This window comes from Nesoenas mayeri (assembly GCF_963082525.1).
Source record: "Nesoenas mayeri genome assembly, chromosome: 2".
In the NCBI taxonomy this organism is placed as follows: Eukaryota; Metazoa; Chordata; class Aves; order Columbiformes; family Columbidae; genus Nesoenas; species Nesoenas mayeri.
Window position 1 is genome coordinate 138930127 of NC_137543.1, and position 27903 is coordinate 138958029.

The 27903-nt window shown below is 36.8% G+C and overlaps 1 protein-coding gene across 3 annotated transcripts in view; it reads right to left on the reverse strand.

Annotated features, from left to right (window-relative positions):
• VPS50 (VPS50 subunit of EARP/GARPII complex) overlaps positions 1-27903 on the reverse strand; it is a 92374-nt gene that overhangs the window by 44832 nt on the left and 19639 nt on the right. For 2 of the 3 annotated variants that reach the window (XM_080339505.1, XM_080339503.1), the window contains exons 9-16: positions 24183-24265; positions 19361-19403; positions 16267-16365; positions 13711-13851; positions 9128-9263; positions 3762-3859; positions 2890-2984; positions 2119-2217 (exon numbers count right to left, since the gene is read on the reverse strand). In XM_080339505.1, coding sequence (XP_080195631.1) covers positions 2119-2217; positions 2890-2984; positions 3762-3859; positions 9128-9263; positions 13711-13851; positions 16267-16365; positions 19361-19403; positions 24183-24265 — 794 coding nt within the window. The remainder of the gene's footprint in view (positions 1-2118; positions 2218-2889; positions 2985-3761; positions 3860-9127; positions 9264-13710; positions 13852-16266; positions 16366-19360; positions 19404-24182; positions 24266-27903) is intronic. The other variant, XM_080339504.1, reaches the window with a different exon arrangement.

Consider the following 27903-nt stretch of genomic DNA (forward strand, 5'->3'; position numbering starts at 1 on the left):
CCTTGAACAAACATTCTTCATTTTCATCAGTTTACAAGTCTGGAAAGTGGCACACACGGAAGGTCTGATGCATTCGTTCCCTGAAAAGCTTTAGTGATCACACACATTTTTTTACAAACTCATCAAAATAAAAAATGGCACTCTAAAAGTTGCTTTACTGATGTTCTCGGCCAAAAGCTCATTCTAATTTTTCAAAATAATAAAATTTTACCTAAAAAAGGGCTTCATGTATGCTCTAGTATTACATTGCTCTTCTAGGCTTTTTGAATGACATGACCAGTCCCTTTGCTCCTTTCCCTGTGTTGGCAGTTCTAAAACACCACATGGCCCAGGAGGCCACATATATCAAATTACAATCAAAGAACTGATTACTCCTGGACTCCGGGCATTTCAGTTCTATGTAGCTTTTAGGTACTAATGAATCCTTAAAAGCACTAGCTTGCTTTTTTTTTCCCCTCCAATTAAATACACAAGAGGATTGAAAGCCACATTAGCTTGATCTGAAAAGACAAATGCTTAAAGCTTTTATATAAATCAATTTGAGGGATATAGATGGGAGAGAAGCCTTTACATATTTTTCCTTCTGAGCATGAAAACAGTCAATTAATCTTCACATTACCCACACAGCATAAAATATGTAAAAAATATTGAAAGGTTCACATAATTTGAGTTATATCAATATGTATTCCCTTTTATTTTCACAAGAATTACAAGAAACATTACCTTAATAAAAAACATGAGTTATTTCAAAAAAATATCATTTCTATACCTGTTCCATCAATGTTCCTTAACTTTTATTTTACTCCAAGATAATTCAGAAAATTAGTCTCTGATTCCCTAAGCTTTTAAATAGGTCCTTTAAACATAAGTAAATCATAATGGTCAAAATTATATTTACTTAACCAAATCAGGCACTATGTGGTAAGTCAGTGTAGTAAAAGACAGGTACATCAAAATAGCTCTTATGAACCTAGAGCTTCAAGCTCAGGTTACAAATTACTTCATGAAATTCAGTTCAAGGTTCAGAAATGTTTTCAAGAAATAAAGATAGGTGGCATGGTTTCTTAATCAACTCATCTCCTGACAAGACATAATGTGCATCTGATGAAGGCTCAAGCTTTTCAGACAACTGGAACCAAGATCTTCATCTAATGTCCAGAAAGAAATCCTAGCTATAAACTACAAAAGCTGAAGAAACTCCAAATCACATTCTCAGCTTCTGAATTTAGACACTGTCTCATGTTCTTCTGTCATCATTTTAATACTTTATGGATTTTAGGCAGAAAGGCTCAGACCAAATGAGTTTGGATGTATTACTTGTATGGCAGCTCCCATACAACAGAGGACAAAAAACAGACCAAGACTGGGACAGTAAGAGTCCCTTAGAGCAAGGAAGGCTGTATTTCTTCTCATATCTTCCTAGCTTTTTACACTCAGAAAGAAGATAAATGCTAGATAATTAGAATGAAAGATTTGTCAAACACCCAAAACAAAACATTTGGGAAATCAATAAATCAAAACAGACAAACAGCCAAGTCTTGAAGTTGTCATAGCCATGTATCACATACAAGGCCAGACACTACCTGCACATGACAGCACATACAACTGGCCCCAGCTATGATTAGTGGAGTTGAATGAAACATAATTAGAAACTGCCAATAAAGAAACTATGAAAACATGACTCAGTTCTAAACAGCTTATTTGATAAAAGACAAAACTACATATTGAAAAAATTATTTAATAGACACACCTCATCAGCTCTTTTTATGAAATGGCAAAAAGTAACAATTTTGCTAGGAAGTATGGATTTCAGAGGCCTTCATCCTCAGGATCCCAGGAGACAGCTTAAGAGGCAGCCTAAAAAACTACTGAACTTCTATATAAAAAGATTTCCATCTTTATCTGGCTTGCCTGCTGCAGAACTAGACTTTTCCACAACTTTCTCCACCCTCTCCCCTTCTCCAGGGTTCAGAGCTCTATTCACGTCATGAGACATAATCCACTATCTGTCAACCTCAGCTCAGGAACTCATTGGAATACCTTTGGGAAGCATTAAAAGTTAAACTCAACAAAGATGAATACCATAAGATTCATCCGCTGTACATATAGTAAGCTCACCTGTGGTATGTTTTGAAATAGTTAACACTTTGTTTTCTGATAGATTCTTGTAAAACTTCAGACTTACTGCCACAAAATTCTTCTCCAACTTGCATCAGTCTAGAAGAATAAAGCAAAGTTTAGAAATATGTATTGATTTATTAATACTGCTGTTCCAACCTTAATTACAAGCCCCAACCATTACCACAAGCATACACGTATTTCAATAGAAGCAGAGCGTGAATATTAAGTTGCAAACACTTCACTGGTTCAACAAAGGTCCGTGTCTCATTTTCCTCCAAATCCTATCATAAAGTCCCATAAACATAGCAACAAAGAACCATAAGCAAAACAAATGTCGTTTTGAGAGCCTATTACGCAGGGCAAACTGTACAGCTCACAGTCTGAGTCCACCATTTTATTACCAAAACAGAAGGATATAATACTGTACAGGCTAGCAGTACAACAGTATTACTGCTCTTGAGTGAGAGTCCCTTTAAAAGCTTTTAGAGACATCAAAATCATCAGATCTGCACATCTGAAGTCTTAAAGGTGGACAATACCAACATCATATCACACTTATGCGCTACTTGAGCAGCAAAACAATTTATACTACCTCTCCTGAATACATCCTCATAAACTCCCACATAAAGAAGTGCTCTTCAGACTATCAGTAGATATGAACAAAATTGGCATCAGAATGCAAATATCAGCCTTAATTAACTGTGCTGCCTTACCAGAATTCAAGTTTGTGTACATGTATTAAGTGGTGTTATGACCACAAAGGTGTACCTGCTGGTGACATCAAGTACAAATATGAAGTCATCATATTTGAAGTTAGACAGATCGGTTCCCAGAAGATATGTTTTCACTTTCAGTTGAACATCCTACAAAACACAAACAAGTTTTTGCATACTTACTACACTACAGACAAAAAGGTGAAGGCTCAAGTGCCTCATTCATTGGTTCTTTTGGTTTGTTTGCACTTATCCTTATTTTTGAGATTTAGAGTAGAACTCATTTTTTTGTAACATGAATGATTTCTCATTGACTTTCTAAATATTATTAGAATCATTTTCTTTAACATTCTATAACACCAGATCAATCCTAGATGTTTTATTGTCACTAAAAAAAAACCAAAACCAAACAACCCTCCAAATGACAATTCAGCCAGATAAAATATTACAGCTTTGTCACCATACACTTGGGGTCTCACTGCACATCAAACTGATCCAGCAGTCAGATCAGGAATACTGTGAAACCAGGCAGGTTCACAAGACATCAGGCTCTCCACAGCTATGGTTATACCAGAAACATAAAGCAGTATGACTGTGCTAACAGAGAAAAAGCACACGAGAAGAAAATAGATTGTGGGGCAGCACACAGGTTGGGAGAAGTGGAGTCAGGCTGAAAGTCATGTTACTACGTTTTGGGATCTTGACTGAGTTTGTAATCATAGCAACCAAGTACTGCTTGAGTCACGGAAATTATATTTCCGTGGTTTTCATATATTTAGCTCAAAAGAAATCACTTGAAAAAAATATCCCTGGAGAGAATTTTTTAAGATCAGTATAAATTTAACTGTAATTACTACCAGAGGGAGGCTGGTGCACTGGCCAGGAGATAAATATTTAGGAAAAAAAAAAAAAGATCAAAAAACATACCTGCCATATTCGTGAAAGCCCATGTTCCAATTTCTTTTTTACATAGCTGCGGTCAAAACTGTTCTCTTCTGTTCCAATCACATTGCTGCCATCTGCAACTGAAGATGAAAGATATTGTACATATTTCCAGAAGCCCTGAAATGCATCCTAGTTGTCTAGCCATAATGAAACTTCTGCCTAGACCATTATCGTATTATCCATTATGCAAACTTCAGGAGACCTCCATTGCTCTAAACTTTTGAAAGGAAACAAATAACACACGTATAAATATTATATACTAATGCAGACTGGGAGAGCTTCTGGTCGCTTTTACGTAAGCAAGATATCCCATTCAATAAAAATTTTTAAAAAAGATAAAGAGTAACAGATACTGATATTTTAAATACAAAAGATAAAGTTGAATGCTGCAGTGAGCACTGCTTATCATCTATAACAAGATTCTCTAAGATATTCTACCTTTGTAGACAAGAATCATGAAAGTAAAAATCTCAGAAGCGAGATGTTTAACTTTCTGCCCAGTAAATTCTGTCTGCAACTCTGAGGAAAAATACTGAAACTTTTTCCATGAACTATGAGAATAACATAGCATGTTCTTTTCTTTTTTTCCCCTCTCTCATGCTAATCTGTGCTTACGCATGAAGTAATGTCAATCATATAATCTGGTGTCTTTCATTCTTCCAAATTATTTTATCTAATTCTAAAACCTTCATTCCCACAGCACTGGTCACTTTTCAAAAAAGCACTGTAATACACAGTAATCTCCTGTATGTGGTCCTCTCTTCTCCCGATGGAGGAAATATATATTAGTGATTTGACATGAAAGATAAAAATTCACATAAAATATTACACTGCAATATTACAAAGCACACAGCCCTCCTCCCACACCATCATTCAAGAGGTTGCAAGCACAGAAAGATTATTCTAATAAAATTTCCTGTAGTACCCCAACACTGCTGTGCAGCTCCAACCTGTCTTTCCATCTCTTGTGCAACCTCCAGCTAGTTTTCAGTACTTGAGAAGACTATTCAGTCCCTTGTTCCTGGTCCAGCTGGTCTCATCTCTACCTCCACACACAGGTTCCCAACTCAAAGACAGTTCTTTCCCTTACTCCCAGGATGAGCATTTCTTCTCAAAAACCACCCCCGAGGCCCAAGCGATCATTCTGCACACACATCAGAAGTCTCCTCCCTGCTGCCCATGAGTCACTGGAACAGGCAGCACAAAGTGCAGATCCTAAAGGAGCCCAGAGGGGGACCTGCAGAAAACTAACTAAATAAATAAATTAGTCGCTTATAATATCGTGGGAAAAACAGCCCCTATCTATCATTTGGGCCTACCTAGAGAGAAAAAGGACATGTCTAACAGACTCGGGCATGTGTAACGTTCTTGCCTTAGATTACATTCTTGAAAGATGGACTCTTTTTAAACTGTTATACTTCATGACCAGGTAGATATATCAATGCTACAGTGCGGACAGGAAGGTAAAGAGTAGAACGTTTCACCGCTCCTCAATGACTGGCACTGGCCTCTTGGCCAGCCCTAACTTGTGGAACACATTATTCGGATGGAAAAAAAAACCAGGAATTCTAGTGATGAAGGCCATTGACCAAAATCCCTCATGAGCCCTGTAAAGAACGGGAAGCTGGATACAGGACTTTAACCAACGTGCTCAGATGTGTGCAGAACAGACCTGCAGTACTTTCAGTTGAGTAACTCCTCCTCACAATTAAAAGCATAATAAAATATATTCTGGAATTTGGGTTTATATTAGGGATAGCTATTAATTGCTTCCAAGGCCACAAAGCCGTGTTCAGCTCCTTCCCGTTTAAAGTCATTAAGACTGGTTTTGCAGGTAGACTAAGCATTTACCCTACTTACTCAAAATGAGAAAATAAAAGGCTGTTTGATGTGAAAAAAAGATTCAAACATACTATATCTACTATTGCAGGGCACTTAAAGAAAATTTTCCTTATGAAAGAAAAATAATAAAATAAATATTAGCCACTGTATATGTAAATTACAATTTAGTAGCTGTGCCTAAATATGTTCCTCTTCTCCTGAAAGCAATAATTCTGACATGTATTTTCTAAAGTGATTTATCATGGAAGATTAAACAATATATAAACATAAAAAACAACACAACTAGAGAAACACTTATGCTTTCTCTGACTAGATGAGTAAACACAACCAGCTTAGTCGCAGCACACTCTTTAGAAGTTTCTGGAAGCTCCTCACTTTTATACTTCTGCAGAATTATGCCAAGTCTCTTCTCACGATTTAAGACCATAGTCCTTGTCTTCACAAACTGACATTTATGAAGGGATGGTTGGACAGAATCATATAGATGATACTGTTCAGGTAAAAATCCATGCAATATTCTCTCTGGCATTCTCCCGGTGCTCCTAGATTATGGCCAGTCATGCTAAGAGGTCTTGTTTCCGGTCTTTTATTGCAGCTAATTTAACACATGAATTTAGGATATTTTTCTTGAAAACCAAGGATTGGACAAAGATCCATGAGAATTTACACTTCTTTGCTTTGAAGAATTTGGAACAGGGAGCAGAATACATAAATATTCATAATTTCACATAAAAATAAGAATCAGAAGCATCCAGGAGTTTTTGTTCTAGATGCCTGAGTTAAATGCAGTAATTTTTCAGGTTTCTCAGTATTTCTCCAAAATTTGTAAAGGCAGCCTTCAGTCATAACAAAAGGGTTTGGTTTAATCCTTGCTAGTCAGAGGAAAAAGAATCAATCAATTGAATCATTGCCCTCTACCTTCATTCTTCGAATACCAAGCAGGCCTTGCACAAAATTTGTGCAGTATTATAAATGGAATGTTTTGAAAATTAAAATAGTTGAAATTAAATTTATATCTTGCATCATTTTCTTCTTACTTTTCAGGGAATCTCTTCTAGTTGTTAGCAAATTTACCACTAGGTATACACTTGTCAAATCAGGAGTTTAAATGCTGTAGTGATCATTTTACTGCTTAGTTTCAGTTCTTCTGTTAAATTAGTGTCTCAGAAACACATGTGAATTGCATCAACGTCACAGTAAATTTTACAGTATGTGAAAATCCAACTGAACCAGACAGGGCCTCGCACAAACCAATGCGACTTTGAAGTTCACTTTGCTTTCAGCAGGGAAGACAAAATGACCTGCCCAGGTCCTTTGAAAATTCATTTTTCCTTTGATTCTATACTATAAACACAAACAATGCTTCAACCGTGACCAACATGCAATGGAATATTTTCCAGTAAGCAGTTGATTTTCAGGGGTAAAAACTGTATCACAGCAGTTTGCTGTTTACTATATGAACAACAAAATCAAAGAATAAGTAGCAGTTCATTAAATGTGACATAGAACTCATTTCATGCTACGGAGTTAATACTTTTAATTCACTAATTTTATCTTCAGTATGATCAAACAAGCCCTACATATGAACACTTAATTCCGTCTTTCCTAGAGCACATTAGAGCAATTAGTTGTGTTGTTATTTGATGATTCATAGAACTATCAACACCATCCATTTCACTATGACTTGCTGCTACTCTGTTATAACACTTCGGCAAACTAAATTCCATTATTATGTCCTATTTCATGAAAGGTACTAAATATGTCCCATGCCTTAAAAATTTTTAGGATTGCATTTGTATCTAGAGATAATTATCTGTTTCCATTTAGTTTTTTCCAAGTAAAGGGTTTTTTAATTGACCTTAAAAAAAAGTAATGCCCAAAGACCAGTCCACACTATAACTGAAAGAACAACTGCAGATTCCTAATTCCATTCTAGGGAAAAAAGTAAAAATCCTCAATCTCAAAGACTCTCTCCTGTAAATATTGCAAACAAAACAAATACTGTTGTAAAAGTTACTATCCCATTTTGCTCTTCAGTCTCAACCTAGACTATTTTTCAGAACACAAATAAGCAGAACATTTAGTAATATAAAGCAGACACAACTCTTTCCCCAGAAATGCAGAAGGCCAATTATTTACAAGTTATGCAAAGTACATTTTAACATCTGTAACAAGCATTAATAATCACAAATATGTGACACACGATCTACATGAAGTGCAACCTCCTTTCCATAATCCATGCACGACTTCTTTTGGATAAGCTTCCCTATTAAAATATGTAATTCATGCCTTCTAAGTCCAGCTTCTCACTTCTACAGCTGGGTTTGTGCCCTAAGAACAAGAGTGCCTTGACCCCTTTAAGGTACTTTGTAAGGCTGCTAACATTAAGTGGGACAACAAGAGAATAATACTGGGACAACTTTTTGAGTTCTTAACATTATAAAAGCCAGATCCACATACAGTAGTTAAGGTTGCTCCTTCTATTGGTTCAGTCTATGGAGTTTAACTGAGGGAACAATTTTAGCATAATTTCCAGAACTGTCTCCATGGTTCCTTCCGACATACCTACCCTCTCTACAGGACTGATACTTTTTGGCTGTAGCACATATCGCAGCTATTAAATCAATAAATATGGAATGAGACTTATATGTACAGGTTTAATAATTACTACAGCATGAGCAATGACTGTTATTAAAAACAGACATTTGGCAGATACTTATAGTCCCTCTGAAATTAAATTATACTTGTGAAATTCCCTTTTGTGTGCTTTATCATTGCTGAGGTATTTGAAAAAGTGATTTAGCAGCTCAAATATATTCTAGTTGTACATTACAGTTAAGCCACAACATCTCCAGAAACTTGAAAAATGAGTGACAGAAGATTTAGGGAATTAGTAGTAAACATACCAATATACTCTGGCACACATTTAAAAAGCAGTGCCTTTAAAATTATCCATGCGACTGAATATGCCACTTTATTCAGCTTAATGGTTCCTTTAAAAGGTTTTGCAGTACAAATAATTTTCTTTCTTCAGTGTGGTTGCTTGTGATACCCTAAGGGGCACTATTTTTAAAACTACACATGTAGCTCAGTAAGTAGTCTACTGTGATAATGCTTCCATGCAACAAACTCTTTATGATATCTGCTTTATTTTACACAGGCGAAGACCACAATAAAATGAAAACAAGAGAAGGAAATGTAATCATCTGAAGTTATTTTAAATTTAAAAGTAAATACTATTGAGAATGGGCAATTCACTCAAAACTTCAGGATCTTTCTTCAGCTGGTTCATGTCAAAATTTAATATTCTAACTCTTAATTTTAACTGAAATGTTTATAATAATTTCACCTGAAATAATAGTTTCAACAAATCCAGGCACTACAAGCAATAATGCTGAAGGCACTGAGTCAAGACTGCAAAGGTATCAACACACAAATTAACAACTTGAGCGTAAGAGAAGTTATTTCCAAATATCAGAGCTTTTGTTTCCATAACAGTTTCTTACCAGAAGACACAGCTCCTGCGTCATCTTGGTCATGATTCTCATGCCACTGCATTGTTCGGTAGTAACTGAGCATGACTTCCCAGAGAGCTTTGCAGAGATCAGCAAGGCATGGAATGTAGCTGTCTGATGTAATATGCTACAGAAAAACAAAATAATATTGTGAAACTTAACAACTGTGCTCACTTTTTTCAGAGGCAAAACCATATAAAACCCTCCATATTCATACAGCTGAAGTGTTTGATGTACGTCAGTTTCCTTTTCAAAAGTTGTTGAGAGCCGATGACTGCCTGATTGTAGTCAACAAATCAAATGCTGTCTAAACGTGCAAAGTTCACATGTTAGCACCTTTTTTTTTAAATTTTCTTCAGTTGGTCCATAAATTAACCACCTCTTACATTTATGGACCACAAAGGTAGATAGAGAAGTCACACAGTCTAATGGTCTGCACCTCTAACCATCAGAGGGATGCAGCCACCCCTGTGACATAAGGACCCGGCATCAGTTCAATGACACAGATGCTTGTAGTTCAATAGTACAGAAGCCATCCTGGCTGGTGCCCCATTGGATAGAATGCTGTATAAAAAAGGCTTTTAAAAACAAAACCAAACGTAGATGGCAGGTGTCCTACCTCCCTGATCCACCCTGCTCCATCCAGCCAACTGTGGTTTAAGACGTTCATTAGGTGAAGAGTATCAGAGAAATAGATACACAGTAGAAATATCTAAGATGAGACTGTCAGGTCAAGGGATGAATTTGAGAAGGGGTCTTGCTGGGTAAAGAAAAGACTGTAAAATATACTGCTTATTTGGGCAACAATGGTATGTGACCCTCATCTCACTTGCTGTGAACCAGCACAATCTCACAGCTTATAAACAAGGGCAAAGTCCAGCTGCACAAATGTGATTTCAATTACATTATAGTTTAAAGGTTCTCAGAGAAGTGTGGAAATCAACACTTCAAACTAACACTATTACAGAAAACAGTTCATACTTTCTCATTGCTACTTCAGTGTCCACAGCTGCCTTCTCACACGGCGAGTTCGCTTTTACCGTGTGGATACTGCAGGCCAACCCAAAAATGCACATCCTAGGTGATATAAAAGCTTTGGTGTTACACCTACAGCAAAACTCTTCAAAACCAGTAACAGCTTCTGCAATAGTGATGTCAACATAACCACCAAAATAATCAACCATGGATTCTATAGAGAGTAAAACTTTAATCAAAGTAATCAATTCCCTCTGAATTCCATCCTCATCCACTGACATAACTGTGGCTTTCAGAACACTCAGTGTCCTCCCTGAGACATGAATTGGAACAAAACCTTGATAACCTTGAATATTACGTTTGTTAGATAATAAACATTAGACTAGAAAGATTTCTTAGCAAATGCGTCACTTATGGTTCTCCTATTTTTCAGCTTTCAGGGAAAAAAAAAATTCGTGTTCTCTTGGTTTCTAAGCTTCAATAGTGCTCCTGGCAGCAGCACATACCACCCAAGCCATATCCTCCTATGCTCTGTTTATGAATAAGGACGCACAAAAACTGTTTGTTAGCATTAATAGATGACATCAGCAAAAGTACGTGGAGGCCTCATATTAATCATTATGTCTTTTCCATTTGTTTGGGACTTTTTTAAACAAATTATTATTCTGGTTCTGTTCCCTATGAAACCAGAGCTGCCTCGAGGATATAAATTAGGCATTCTGGGCACACCAACAATAAAAGAAAAAGTCAATTTCTTGGTGCATAAAAAAGTAACAATTGAGAACACTACTTTTTATTCTAAAATACCCTTTAATTGGAGAGTTACTGACTGCATTATTGAGGCAGCCTCATATACATAGTATAGGCCTTTGCTAATGATGAAATAAAATAGGGTATTAAGTTTATCATTTAAACAATAAGTTGCCCTGACATTTCAACAGTTGTTTCAGCAATTTTATCTGCCAACTCATCAGGAAATATTACTTTCACTGTATTTCAGGGCTTTTAGTAGCTGTAAAATATAAACTTTGGCTGCAGAGATCACTACACTTGAAGAGATAACGGCTTCCAGGTAGCTGAGAGGAAAGGATCACTTAGTAAATATGAAGATAATTCGATTTAGACTAAGGAAATAAACAACTTAATTTCTTCGAACTTATGCTATAACTAAGAAAATCAAAACTTGAAGATGAAGCTGCCAAACTGTACCCTGTTCCAATAGCATTCAAAAGGAGAAAGGATGGAAAATTTAGAACATGGCATATCACTAGGAAAAGAAATGCTCACAAGGAAATAGTGACTCAGAATGCACAGGCACATAACTTACATGAATGGCTAAAAATTACGGAAAACACTATTCTTTTTAAAAAGCCCACATTGTTATAAAATCCAGCGTCTGACTTACAGAAGGAAACATACAAAAAAAATTAAAACAAAGAAAAAAACCCACCATAGTTTCCCACTACCCATGTAAAATGGAAATGAGCTATATGAGTTCATTTAGAAAGATTTTTAGAAACACACAAGACGTCTTCCCAAAAAGGAGGACTTTAATTTTGTATGACTTCCATTGTTTAATTAGAGTAAGCATGCCATAACCACTTACATGTTAAGAACAACCTGTCCTAACAGTGTAGACAGCTTGAAGAGGGTTCTCACTGGAACCAGACATGGAGAAAGAAGGCTCATATTTTAGCCTTTAACAATTTATTCCCTGACAACTGAATGCAAGAGATTAAAAACTGCCGCTATTTTTTCTACAGGTAGTTAGGAATGGAATTGCTATGGTAATCCAGCTTACTCAGCACTCTGATTTTCACAAATACCCTGCAACCAGTAACAACCAACACTGAACAACACGATTTGTAACAGTCACTAAACTTTCCCCTGTGCAGCCTGTCCCTAAATACTTAATTGTTACCAAGAGAGTCATGAAAAATTAGAAAATAAATAAATAAATTTCAAGGAAATTACTGCAGTATTCAGAGTACATTATAGTCCTAACATTTGGGTAGCTACAGATTTACAGATTTCCGCTATTACAGGCTCACATAACTAAAGAACCATCTCATGAGGGTTCTGCAGAAGGAAAACCAAATAGAAATAATGAGAAATAATTTTGCAACCACACAGTAAAAACCACAGATCCTTCTGCACTGTAAAGGGTAAGGATTAACAGCAGCACTCAATCTGTATTTTAGAAGATGCCAGGAGGAACTCAGTAGGGCTGTTTGTAAATGGAAATAATTGGGCTTTATATCATAAATATTAGCAAAGAATGAGAAATAATACTGAAGGGCATACAGAAGTGTAAAGCAAAAAAACTAAGAATAAAACTGCATTAGAATCTAAGAAATGAAAACAAAAACACCCTCTGAAGACAAAGAGAAATATGAAAGGGCTGCCATTTAGAGAACAGAGCTCAGGGTTTGCTGGCTTTCTTCAATTAGGTTTCACCTCAGTGAAGTGCAAATACAACCTATCTGGAACCTTATTCATTCTCTTCATTAATACGTATGTCAATTACTCCTGACAAATTAATTTTTCATAATCTACTTCCACTCATATGAAGGCTGTTAGATTATGTAAGCCTTGGAAGTCAAAGGGGTAACTCTTCACAATGAAATGGTTTTCAATGCAGATGTGCTGTTTACTAGTTGAACCTACACAACCCCAAGAAATTTGCAGAGTCAAAGAGTAGAAAGTGTGTAAGAATATGAACTTTAATATCCTTGTGACTGCACTTTGATTTAATAAATTGCAATGTATGGGGTGGGTCTTTGAGCAGATGAAGTACAATGAGAGTTTAGTCTGTGACTGAAAGAAATCATTGAAGTACACTGAAGATGGAAACATAATTTCAGGTTTTAAATGGACCACCTAAAATATCTCATACTCACTCTACCCACCACCAAATTTTAAGAAAATTTCTCAGGGTGTAACAGTAAGATAACAAGTGAAAGAATTAACGAGTGAAGTACATATACTACTCAAAATACAGTAATTAAAAAAATATATACATATGCAAGAAACTGCATCTAAAATCTATACTAGAGGAAAATAGATGGTTATACCCAGTCCATGATCTGCCTGTCATCAGGGTTTTGCATCTCAGTATTACCGCTGTCCCTTATCTTAATAAAAATGTGCAGCAAATCTGATGCAAAGTTAGGAGCAATGGGAAGACTCCAGTTAAGTTCATATCTCTACAATAATCAATACTGAAATGCAGTATTACAGAAACTGCCAATATAGCCTATACACACTGACTAAAGTTCAAAGCTAATGGTGCTTCCAGTAACTAGCATATAATATTGAAGACATGGGAGTCTTGAAATCTTGATCTCCTCTTTGTATCCTATGATGTACTACTTCATTTAGAAGTGTGCACACTAACTCCAAAGTGCTAAGATTTAGTGCAATCAAAATCAGCATTAAGTTGTGAATAACCAATCTCTCAATTAGCCTATGAGTTGTATTAAGAAACTACAGTAACTGTAGGGTTATTTTAATAACTGAGTCCCTACTTAAATAAGGTACACTTAAAACAGTGGAAAAATTCAGATTAAAACATATACATATTTGCAAGAATTACATACTGTACAGAGGTCTTTGTACTGTAACTTCTGAAACTTGGTGTCTGTGTTTCCTGCACACAGCTCCACATATCCAAGGACTACTTGAAACACAGTGTTGTGAATGGCTTGGGTGAAGTGCATATGTAACTGGTCCATTGCTGTCTGAAAGGAAAGGAATAACATAAAATCAAATAGTAAAATTCAATTTGTCATATACCACAGTCCTTTAATGTAAGTCTTTTTCAATACTCGATGCTTAAAGATTGTAAGCACAGCCTCCAATCTTTGCTTCAAAAATACCCAACAGAAGACTTGATAATATTACAATAGGGTAACATAAAAGAGTTTGGGTATTAGCAGTAAAACTGGCTTCCCCTGCCATTCTCTCTCTATGACTCATCAGTTATTTCACATTACCACTAGCAAATATAATTTAAACATAGAATTCACTCATTCATTCATTTATTTTCCTAATCACTGATGAATGTGTCAAAAAGAAATTAGTTGAGATCAGTGCTATTTTTCCCACTGGAAACACTTCACACTAAAATAAAAATATTTCCTTCGCAATTAATAAAACTAAACCCAGAATTACAAAGTCTGCAATCCATTCACTTGCCAAACGGAGTCGTTCCTTGAGGAATATAAAGTAGGATTAAGTGTTACAGAAAAGCATGCACATCACATCAATAAATTTCTTACAAAAACTCTCTTGACAATAGAAACAAAACATGACATTTCTTTAAACTTACTTTTTCCAGGAAAAAAAAAATCAGTACATGTACTGAATTATATAACTATATAACTAATTATAATTATATAAAGTATAGGTTTTGTGACAATCACACCCGAGTTTCAGGTCAGGCTGTTTCCCTGATCCTTTCTAATAAACTGTAGATAACATCAGTCCATTTCAGACACTGACTCTTCTCACTGCTTCTTCTCACTACCTGCTATTTAACATTCTTAGCTACTAACAGGAGCTGAAAACTCAATTACCGCCATAAGAACTGAGCAAGCAATTCTGCTTCAATCCTATTGCAAATAACCAATCTTCTGCAGTTAGTCCTAACTTGAATTAGTCAAAGAAAATAGAATGACAAATGAAGACATGAAAAGTACTGAAGACATTGAAGGTTCTTGCATTTTTGTCTAATGAGAAGAGGTCAAAATGAGAGATATTTAAATAATGACACAACTAAATTCTTTTCAGGACAAGTTCAAAACACATACTTTAATAGTAATAAAAAAGAATGTCGAAAACAAGTCATTCTATCATGAAAGCATAGCAGGCAAAACCATGCAGTAACAAATACCACTTTTGTTTTGTTCAGAAACTTCATTCCTCTCCAACAAAAAGTCTGCCTTTCTCACCATATCATGCACTAGACTTCAGAGCAGTGAAAGCATTATCTCTGCTTTTGTTCAGGAAACAAAGGAATTGCCCACACAACACTAACAAAGGAAAAGTCTAATTAATCTTCTTGCCTGATTTCAAGTTGCAGCCTTTAGGCACTCAAATAATTCTGTACATTGTCAAAGTATGAGAAAATAAATCTGTTTCTGTCCTACTGCAGTTATACTGTTATCACACTTAAGCCATGGAAAAAGAACCCATTTTGCTAGAAAGGTTCTAATTAGAAAGAAAGAAAAAACAAACACAAACTTAAATAAAAATAAGGCATTCTAATGTCAGCCATCCTTCTGAATACTGGGAAAAACATTTTTTAAAAGTCAAGCATAATAAAGAACAAATGGGGTTCTTGTCCTGTCATCATCAGGGGACAGACACTTCGATGTGATCCTTAGCAACTAAAGCTCCCTGAAGGAATCTCTTCTCTGAGCAAAACATCATTGCTGTGCTGGCACCACCATGTTGAGCCGTACTATGTTATGAGCACCGATCAATGATGAAAGATGCCTCTGGGACTTTCTTCTCTTTACCTGCCTTCACTTCCCAGGAGCTTGGTTCCAGCTCCCACACTTCATGTCTGCTTCCAAAGGAAACAAGTTCACTGCCTTCCCACATAAACCATCCTCAGCCTTGAGGCCGTGCACCAACAGAAAAGAACTACATCCTATCGGAGAGTTTAGTCCTACATATAAAAGGCTCTAGGCACACAGAGATGCAGCTTTTAGGACTTGTCCACAGTGTAGGTTTGACATGCCTTTTGTCACATTTTGTTGCCAAAAAAGTATCTCCTCACATCTTCATTCCTGTGGCATTCGAGTACAATATAAAAAGGGAATGCACACATGCAAGGTACAGGTCGTGCACAACTCAGTAACAGCCACCTAGCTATGAAAAGTAGTACTCACCTGCCCAAACACAATTAATAATGCAAACAGCATCATAAATAGAGCTGAAATATGGAACTGTTAGAATTATACAATGTCCAAAAAGCTACATGTTACCATAATACACATTTTACCTTCAATAATTACTGTTAAAATTATCTGAGCATTACAAAAGTCTTTGTATACTCAACAAGATTAATCAGCATTAGGAAAATAAACTTCCATCACAGCACTCAAAGCTTCACGCTGCTACACCGCTCTCAGAAGATGAGCACTAACCTGTGTTTTCCCCAGCAGCCTATAAGCCTGCTGAACCTTTGTATAATGACTGATATCAAAATTCTTGCATATTTTGGAGAGCGCTACATCCAATTGTTCCTATATAAATGAAGGAAAAAACATGTTAAACACTTAATAAAAACGAGCCAAGTAATACATTACTTAAGCAATAGCAACTGAGGAAAAGATGCTTATTTAAATGATCTCATAATTATGCTTGTACAATAGCCAAGACTGTACTTCTTGCAGACTGCAGTACTTCAGTCTGAGACTTCTGTCAGCCAAACAGTTCCCCCATTTCCAAGAACAAGCACAGTTAAAAGTACACTACTTTGTTGAAGTCAAATTCAAAGTGATGTTTACTTTGAGCAGGTCTAGCACCACAATATGGGAGAGACGGGATTTCTAACTTGGTCTACTCACACTCTCAAAAAAACCCCAGATCTGGGGAAAAAAGTTTAAAATGTTCCACAGGTGTTTCAGCTCAAGCAATTCATTTGTAGACTTCTTAACCTGACCACTATCTATTAAATGGAATTAACAATATCTGACTTAAAAGTTCATTGTGAAATAAGTCATCTATGGAGTACAATATCAGCACAATATTCAGTACCACATTTGAAGAAAAGAAAGCACGTGCGCACACAAGTACTAGTTCTGCTATCGTGGCTATATCTTAGCACATTGCAACAGTTCCGCTATAAATGAAGTTCATCTTTATTTGCACTGAATTTAAAAAAAAAAAATAGGGTCATCTACTTAATGACTTCCACAAATTCAGCCACGTAGCTTAATAACATAATTCTAATGTCAACGCTGTAATATATTCAGAGATACACAGCCAAACTCTAGTTATTTTCAATTAACAATGCAAGAAAACAGGAATCAATAACATGGTAATACACACAGTTAGCAGGTACTTTCTCTCCTTGCTACTTACTAAAGCCATTTCAATTCTTATTATTTAAGGATCTTGCAATGTAGTCTTGTTCTTGCAAATAGAAACCACAAGAGATGGTTGTTTAGTGTCCCTATGTACTTTTACTCACTCCAATACAAAATTTTCATGAATTACTCTATTTGTCACAAAACATTGATGAATTTTAATTATAAAGATTTAGTAGGGAGGTTTTGTTACTGTTGGGCTTGGGAGAGTGTGTGTTTCATTTTGTTGGGGTTTTTTAAGCAGATCAATATTCGCTTTAAGCACAAAATATGAGACTAGAATACAATCAAACACTGCATTTTTTTTCCAAAGCAAAATGGTAAAAGGACAAGTAACCTAAAGATTCAGAACTTCTTTAAAGGGTTACTCAGCAATTTGAATTTCAGCCATATACTGATTTTTAAAAAAATCTGGTTTCTTATTTCATGCAGAACATCTGTACAAGCAGAGAAACAGGGATATCAAACTGTCCATCAACACAGTTCTTAAACACAGAGCATATTAATCTTTTCAGCTACATTTTTCAATGGTTCTTTCAATGACAGCCACCTTGCATTTTATTTGTAACACAGTATAAAAGGTCAATGTTAAAATCTAATGACTTTTAACAATGATTTTAACAATGTTAAAATCTAAATTAAAGACCAAAAAAAAAGAAAAAATGAATGGACATAAGCAGAGGCACTCAACTATTGAGAAGACTCATTAAACATTAATTAGTACAACATGATTCTATATTAATTAGAGTATGTATTTCACAGGAACGCTCTATGAAGCCCAGGATGACTTACATTCTCCCAACATGTAGACGTAATTCCAGTAACAAACAAGATGCTTTCACAAGAGGGGAAATAAGGTATTTCTATAAATTCACAATTAATAAATAAAAATCTTGAATACAATTATGTGGCCAGCTGTGAATTGCTATCACCAACCTACATAGCACATTTTACCAGATTTTAGTACAAGCAGAATTTGCTTTTGCTTTTTCCAGCTGTTACTGGAAGTAAAGATGCACATCTCCTTTTAAGCAACTTTGATGTTTTCTCACAAGGAATAAATGGCACATAAATTAAAGCAATAGGAGTGAAAGCTGAGTGATCTTAAAAAAAAAAAAAAAAAGTTTAATGACTGGACTATGAAGAAAAGTAATTTCATTAGCTCCTTTGAATCAGTCATGCTCTGAATAGAGCATATATCAGTGAAAGAGTAAAGTAACAAAGAAAAGCTTTGCAAGAAAGCTGAAGTACAAATGCGCAAAAGAAGGAAATTTAACAAAGTTCTAACTGTACAGGGAATTAAATAACAAGGTGCACTAATACATGCACTAATCTGACTTTCTAAAGAGCACATGACCAAAGCGCAGCTGGGACAGCTAATTCAGTTTCCTGCTGTGTATTACAAGTGCAGGCACTACGCGCACTCCATATACATTATACATATCTATATCACTAGAATTCTTACAAAACGCTTGCCATGTTCCAGCTCAAAATTACCCAGTAATGGAGTTAAAAGAATTCCTGTTGTTCATGGATAGTTTCTTGCCACCAATTTCCAGCAAGACACTATTTAATATTAATTTGCTTTTGCGATACTATTTACTAACTTAAACTAATCTTCTGTCTTAGTCGCAATCTTTCATAGCTATTCAAATATTACTTCCTCTGGCTTACCACTGGCCCCGTCCAGCAGTTGTCTTTTTGCTGACCTCTAAAATTTCCAGTGAAACTGTCATCTTGTGTGTAGCTTATACAAACCCATTGGCATGCTGCTAATTTACTTTTCACAACTATTTATGAGTGGTCTAAAGAATTCGCAGCAGTTCATGGACTGAAAATCACTGTGCACCTTCAGTATACAGGGAGCAGACCTTTGCTCCAGTACTTCAAATGTTATGTGCCTATTTGACTGCTTTACCACTTAAAGTGGGCACAAGTAGTAAGCTTGATTCATTTGGTAACATATTCCAGAGCATTTGATTTGACTGCAGCACAAAAAGCTACATGAATAGCAATGACTATAGTATTTCAAATAAGGTATTTGAAAGAAATGCGTATGTTCTGTAATTGTTAGTAACGTTGCATTAGAAAGCTCTAGTACCTAGAGGTTAAATACTAACATACTAAACATCAATATTTAAATTCTTACCTCTATTTGTTCCAAGGTGTCTTGCAGTTTTGAATTTAACTCACTATTAATGAAAGAAGAAAAAGTTTAAAATCAAACTACTGATCATATTAACATTTCCCACCAAGTTTTTTGTTTCCAAAAAACGTATTTGCCTGCTACCAAGCCACAATATAGTAATTTGTCATAAATCATTAACCTGCCATTTCTCTGTCAGACTAGCATCCCCACACTAATGTTACTACTGAAAGGCACTTACTGCAGGAATTTATAGTATTCCTAACACTTCAAATTAAACGACCTGTTGCAGCAGCACATTATCCTAGGTTTACAATGCAACGGTGTTAAGAAGGTCCAGACAAGACCCCATTTAGCCAAGCATTTGAAGACATTCCCAACTCCTAAGAAACTCTTGCTCTAAATGTTCTGATCTGGCACTCTGGCCTAGAGCAGAACATAACCAGACAGATCAGGGCTATCAACTCTTCGCAAAGTATGATATAGTAAGTTTTACTTGTTGCTCGGGAACCTCTTAGAGAAAAAAGAACTTAAGCTTACTCAACCCAGAAAACCTTTTTAAGACCATAATTTCAATTCTCTGAGCCAGATTTGGTATAGAAAGGTTAACAAGAATAGCTACCATAAAATATTTAGGACAAAGAAAGGCACAACTGCTCTGTAACTTTCCAACAATCCGCTTTAAAAATCTCAGAACACCAGACAGAAAAATAAAACACAAAATATGAATACTGTGTTTTCATTTGGAAGGGTTGAAGCAACCAAGAAATAGGTAGGATATTCTCTTCAGTATGGAAAGCACAGAGGTTTCACGGGATAATCACTGTACCTGATTTTAGACAACTTACTTCTGAGCTCTGAAACTTCCCCTAAGGGGCCCACATTAACTATCAAAAGACACATTCTAGGTCCCCTACCTATTTCTCTCCACTTAAATGATATGCCCATCACCCCTCCTTTCTCAGTTCTGCTAGATAACCAGGATACAATACATTTTTTCCTATTTAAACCTTTCTTTGAAGAATATCAGAAAGAGCTGGCATTAATCACTAAATAGAGTAACCAACATTTCTTTGTTGTTCCTCCACATGCAAAAGTCTGCAAACAGAAAAGCCTCCACACCAGTTTCATGCTACTACATCTCCTGCTGGAGTTTATGAGCATTTCCTGTTCCTCATTTCTTTTAGCCAACAAGAAGACATTAGAACAAGAGGAAGAACCTTGCTCTGAGCACAGAATCTCTCCTTCTTTCCACCTTTAGAACTAGGTACAGGATAGAGCATAGACCATCACCCCCTGTGAATAAACATGGAGCTGGTTTACATGTTGAAATTAACTGGTCTAAAATACAGAAGGTGCTACACAGGTCACCTCTGCACAGATTGAAAAAATGAATGAGTTTTCCTGCTCGAAGTCCTATGAAAGTTCACAAAGCCCCTAATGGCAGCAGGTACCACATAAACACCAGACTATGATTCCCTTCAAACAAACAGCTGAAAAACTTCCTGGTCTTCAAAAACCATTTCTTGATGACTGCAGATGATCAGATTTGACTAATTTCATGCGTACATCAGCACAGATCCTCACAAACACTAGTTCCTCATTTCCTCTAATCTTGGGCAGCTCAGGGATCTGAGCCCTCCTGTCACAATTCCCAGCAAATGCCCCAAGATCAAAGCCATTCTGCAATGCATACGTTTCATTCCTCTGGGGACAGTAGGATGGGTAGGAATTCAAAGCATCTTTTTTCACATGAAACACAAGCAAGGTAAAACTGCCACGTGTTTCTCATCCATACTCTTTAGTGCATCTCCTGTTCCAGCACTGTCTTCCCATTCAAGCAATGGCTCAAGCACCAGTTTTAAATACTCACATTCATAGTTTATTTATTCAACCAAGCTATGACACATGGAGGTGTTTACAAGAGTACAGCCAACATTATACTAACTTAGGAAGAGAAGATGGAATCACAAAATTTTGTAAGAAAAGTAACTTTCATCAAGCATTGAAGTTAAAATGTAGAAATGCAGTGTCCACCTAAATCTGTATTTTCTAAACCAGAATTAAAAGGTAGTGCTCAGACATAATAGCTACATGATTATTAGAAGGCCCATTTACCATAATTGAGAATTTAATTCAAGGCATTCATTCCATTCATAAAAAACCTATTAGAAGTCTTCTTTTTGCATCCCCATCCATACAAATCCATTTTTAGAAGGCACATTACTGCAATACAACGGACATAACATTTCAACTCAAATGCAACAGAGTCATCCTATTATCTGACACTACATTTTCCTACAGTTTTTTCAAGGGAGTCTACTCACATCAGAACTGATCAACAAGCAGAAGACAAAAGCCTTTGATTTATATTTTTAAACAAAAATCACATAATGTAAGCATTCCCTAGGAAGAAGACAACAGAAAATAAAAAAACAATAGACATCCATACTATTATTTCAAAGGAAAACAAGCAGCCACTCTTAAAACCACAGAAGTCTTAGCAGGGAGCTGAAGTGCTTCTCTCTTCAGATTATGTATACACCAAAATAAAAAAAAATTATACACTTCATAGAAAGGTTTAAATCCCCTGGGGTTTAAGAGCTACACCCAATTCCCACCACCGTCCAACATGAAAAATGTGACGAATGATTGTACAAAGGAAGGCGCTGATTCTTGCTATGTGGACAGAGGACAATCAAAGGGATGCTGTGAAAATGTCTTGGTAAGATACTGAGGAGATGCCTCATGTAAGTATGTTATAAATGCTACCACATATCTGTTTTCTTGCCTGGCTGTTTTTTACTGCAGTCCTAAATGAAATGCAAAAGATCCATTTATTCATTTAGCCCAATCCAAGGCTGGTGAGACACTATTCCATACGATACATATTCTCTCAGACTTCTGAAAGTAAAATAGTGCACAGAGACTGAAATGTGTGCACTGGGGCTGAGATTTATAGCTAAAATGTCCTTCTGCTCTCATAATGCAAACAAAAATAAGCTCAAAAAACTCTTAGAATAAAGAAGAAATGCTGATTTTTTCTGTCAGCATCCTTCCTTTCAAGACACGGTCTTTTTTAATGCAAGGATATCCTTTTGAGTGCAATAACAAAGTAAATCCTCACAGCTATTTGTCACGTATCTTGTCAGTATGCTATCAATTTTAAAATAGCATGACTTCTGCGGTTAAATATTCCAAATGGCAAAAATGAGAACTGTTTAAATTTTGCTATACTTGACATAGTGTAGTGGAGATAAACTTTGAAGCTGTAATAAAGTAATATTAAACCTAAACTAACATTAAACAGAAACTTTCATATCCTGTACAAAAAAACAGAATTTAACTTGTACAAACTGTGTAATTTAACCTAAATCTCAAAAGAGCAAGATTTTCAGATGAGCACTGTAAGATTCTAAGAAATCAAGCTGCCTTTTCAAGATGAATAGATGTTGCTGATTTCTCCAAAAGAAAAAAATGCAGGAGACATGCAGAATAGATCAGACTAATGTTTGGAGCCACAGAGCATCTGAAAGAGCAGTAAGTACCAAGGAGACCTTACTGAACAGTATAGACAAGACACAGATATGGAAAACTGCAAGGCCCATCTGTCTACAAAAGGTAGAGTCAAGCAGAGCAAAAGTTGTTCAAGAGTAATGTTGCTTCTCAACAACTGAATTGTCAAGGACTGAGTGAAACCACATTTTTCCTCATCCAATTAAGCAAAGAATAGTTTTCATTCACTACATATAAGGAAAGGATTCAAAATGTTAATACATGTAGGCAAATGTTGGCTGCACAGTCGATTTATATCCATCCACAAGTTTTATGGAACTAAAAAGAGAGCAAAAAGCAGCTTTGAAATCTGACTTCAGAATAGAGAGGGGCTTATTTCCAGGTACAATCTCTAACTTCACACACTGTTTTGGTGAGTCTTCAGATCCTGGAACAGCTATACCTCAAAAGCAGATCCTAAACTGAAACCGAGGATTATGGGTAATTACTCTGAAATTGCAACAAAGCATACATTTAGAGGACAGAGGAAGGCAAAGCATGTGTTTTCATAGATTCTTGGTCCTTCAAAGTCAGACAGCAGTCTGACAGAAGACCAATCAATGTCAGAATTTTACCCACAAATTTAAAATTATAATTAAAAATAACAGAAAAAGAATATCTAATTAATCCCATTATCTTCTTTGTGGATGAAACATCAAAATTCACTTCATTTTACTCCTTTATTGTCATATCTACTATGAATTTGAACTTCATGTTTACCCAATTCTTTATTTTTTTTTTTCTTTCTAAAAAGCAATGGAACCAAGTCTTTCTAAGTTAGGAACTGCAGATATTCAAATTATTTCAGGTTCTGAAAGCAATTTCTCCATGGCAGCACGAAGCTCTGCACTTGCTAATTTCATTGCTAAGAATCAGGGTATGTTACCGTCCACAATCCATCTTGCTGTAGGTAAATTAATTCCAGAATGTAAACTTGCTTATTTAAAAATATAGCTCTGGTATCTCCAGGCTGCAGATTGTAGTAGTTAAACTTTTAACTAAAACTGAATTATATATAACTGTCAACATACTTCAACAGTTTCAAAACAATGACATAGTCCAAACATAGATTACATAGTGTTACCATTGTGAAGACCAGTTAGTAATGGTACAGGGAGGGAGGTGGAACTGGTGAGGATGCTTACGCTTTTATAAATGCCTCAATTTTACTTTTTTAAGCAGAAAACTAAATTTCAATCGAATCTGCTTTAGAGAATGAGAATTACAAATAAATCACAAAGGAGCTGAAATCTGCACAATGTCATCTTACCTTATACAACTGTAGTGTTTGAAAGTGCTGGCAGCTTTCTGGCATTCCAAGCACAGCTGAATAGCTCCTGGATAGTCCTCTTCCTTAGGATAAAACACAACAGAAAGCTAATTTGGCTTTTGAAGCAAACACCGCAGTACCCATTTTTGCTTACATGCTTATGCATAAACATTAAGAACAAATATTTTTCCTCAGGTCTATATAGTAAAGGAAATGAGTTAGGGTCTGTTGCACAACTTAATGCACATGCATTTCAGAATTAGAAACAGAAAACACTTAAGCAACATCTGGAAACACTATGTATTACGTTACCTTATGCAAAATAATTGCTGTTTTGTTTACTTATGTATTCATACAGAACATATCAAAAAGACTTTATTACAAAACAAGTAAGAGTTTCCCAGTTAACTCTCAAACCTTTTTTTAATACAATGTGATCAATTCATGAGAAAGAAAAGAAGTTCAGGCACTGGTAGGCTATAGCCATAGTGTACAGAACCTAAAAACGGACAAGGGAGACACTCCAACATTATGCCCAAATAAACACTACTTAATTTGACACATTGTCTAGCTAATTAGAAATTAAAGACAATTGGCACACACAAGGCCCCAGGACAAAAAGAACATACTTTAGAAAAAAAAAAAAAAGAAATATTTTCCTAAATTATAACAAGAATATCCAATAGGTAGACAGATAAAGCAGGAAGTACATGAAGATGCCAAGACAAAACCAAAACAAAAACATACACACAAAAATGTAGAACCCCCAGACCTTGCCAACAGAATGTGGGCAGCACCTTGGGTATAACTACTGGTTTTATATTCTATTAGATATGAGGTCAGAAAGGCTCTTGGAGGAAGGAAAACCCTCTTTAACAGCTAATAGCTTCCCTTTTTTGTCCTAATTACATCAGTTATATTACATGCTTCAGAGAGATAAATGCAAAGCCGTTACTGGAATTTCAAAGTCATCGACTGAAGAGTAAAAACGCAAGGGTAATTTATGTTGAGCTATTATCAGAAAGGAGTTTCTGAAATTAAATTGGTTTTAACAGCAGAGTTCTAATGCAGATCAAGTTTAGCTAAAATCACAACAAAACCACAACCCACGTATTATCCATTAGATGAAAACAGAACAGTACATCAGTCTAAAATGATTGCTGCATTTACAGCTCTTCGCATCTTTCTCCATTGGAAACCTGGTACTTGCTTCACTAAGTACCAGGGACCACTGGGGAGGTCCCAGTTGCCTGTAAGTTGGCTAATGTGACACCCATCTACAAAAATAGCTGGAAGGACAATCTGGGGAACTACAGGCCTGTCAGTCTAACCTCAGTGCTGGGGAAGGTAATGGAGCAAATGATCTTGAGTAACATCATATGGCACATACAAGAGAACCATATGATGAGGCCCAGTCAATATGGGTTTATGAAAGGCAGGTCCTGTTTGACCTACCTGATCTCCTACAACAAGGTGATCCACCTAGTAGACAAAGGAAGGGCTGTGGATGTTGTGTACTTAGATTCAGTAAAACCTTTGACACCGTATGCCACAGCATTCTCCTGGAGAAGCTGGCAGCTCATGGCCTGGATGGGTGCACTCCGTGATGGATAAAGAACGGGCAGGAGGGCGGGGCACAAAGAGATGTGGTGAACAGAACCAAATCCAGTTGGTAGCCAATCACAAGTAGTGTTCCCCAGGGCTCAGTATGGGGGCCAGTTTTGTTTAATCTCTTTATCAATGCTCTGGATTAGGGCACTGAGTGCACCCTTAGTAAATTTGCAGATGACACCAAATTGGGTGAGAACATTGATCTGCTGGAGAATAAGAAGGCCATACAGAGAGATCTGGACTGGCTGGATCACTAGGCCGAGGCCAATTGTATGAGATTTAACAAGGCCAAGTACTGGATCCTGCACTTGGGTCATAACAGCCCCCGACAGTCCTACAGGCTTGGGGAAGAGTGGCTGGAAAGCTGCCTGGCAGAGAGGGATCTGGGGGTGTTGATTGACAATTGGATAAATATGAGCCAGCAGTGTGCCCAGGGGGTCAAAAAGGCCAACAGCATCCTGGCTTGTATCAGGAATAGGGTGGCCAGCAGGACTAGAGAAGTGATTGTGCCACTGTACTCGGCACTGGTGAGGCCCCATCTTGAATCTTGTATTCAATTTTGAGCCCCTCATCATAAGAAAGACATTGAGGTCCTGGAGAGAGTGCACAGGAGGGCAATGAAGCTGGTGAGGGGCCTGGAGCAGACGTCTGATGAGGAGCGGCTGAGGGAGCTGGGGCAGTTTATCCTGACGAAAAGGAGGCTGAGGGGAGACCTTATCGCTGTCTACAACTACCTGAAAGGATGTTGTGGCATGGAGGGTGTTGGTCTCTTCTCCCAAGTAGGAAGTGAAAGGACAAGAGGAAATGGCCTCAAGTTGCATCAGGGGAGGTTTAGATTGGGTATTAGAAAAAAATTCTTCACAGAAAGGGTTGTCAAGTATTGGAACAGGCTGCCCAGAAAACTGGTGGAGTCACCATCCCTGGAGGTGTTTAAAAGGTGGTCAGATGAGGTTCTTAGGGGCATGGTCTAGTGCTAGAGTTAGGTTATGGTTGGACTAGATAATCCTGAGGCTCTTTTCCAACTGAAATGATCCTATGATTCTAAGTCTAACAGAGCTCAAATCAGTAATATATCACAGAATGTCAGGGATTGGAAGGGACGTCAAAAGAACATCTAGTCCAATCCCCGCACTGGAGCAGGAACACCTAGATGAGGTTACACAGCATTGATGTGTCCAGGTGGGTTTTGAATGTCTCTAGAGAAGGAGACACCACAACCTCCCTGGGCAGTCTGTTCCAGTGTTCTATCACCCTCACTGTCAAGAAGTTTCTTCTCATATTTAAGTGGAACCTCCTGTGTTCCAGTTTGTACCCATTGCCCCTTGTCTTATCATTGGTTGTCACCGAGAAGAGCCTAGCTCCATCCTCGTGACACTCACCCTTTACATATTTATAAACCTGAATGAGGTCACCCCTCAGTCTCCTCTTCTCCAAGCTAAAGAGACCCAGCTCTCTCCCTTGTTACACAAGCAGGCTTTCCAACATATTCCAGATACAGCTCACCCCTGGAAGTTATTACAGCTTCGTGTCTGGTCTTTTTTCAATTGAGAATCCTATCTAAAAGTGCCCCTGTGAATGGCTACTAAGAGTTTTCATGCATATTCCAAGCTGTTAACTCCTTCTTGGAACAAAGACAGTAAATTGGCCAATATCTCAGATACCTTATTGGGAGTATACACTGAGCACAGCTCTAAAACTTAGCCAGAAAGGGCAGTTCCAGTCCTTAACGTTTAAAAATCACTGACAATCAGACATCAGGGTCTGCGTGTGGATGCAACACTCACACTTCTGCCTCAAGACAACTCCCACCAGTGGACAGTGAAGAGCTGATTTCCTGTGCAACACAATACAGCACAGAAACTAAAAGATGATCATTGTACAGAGATTCCTAGGCAGAAGGCAATGTTTATGCAGCCTGTAAATTAATACATTCTTGCATGGTAAAGAACAGGAAAGTGTGCAGAGACAAGGTGTATTACCCAAGATGTAATTAAACTCAAAGAATCTCAAGAGTTACAATTATTAAGGCTTACTTTCCAAATTTAGTAACTAGGGATTATCATAATGACATTCCACCTAGTATTAGCTGTAGATATTTGGTAAACTAGCA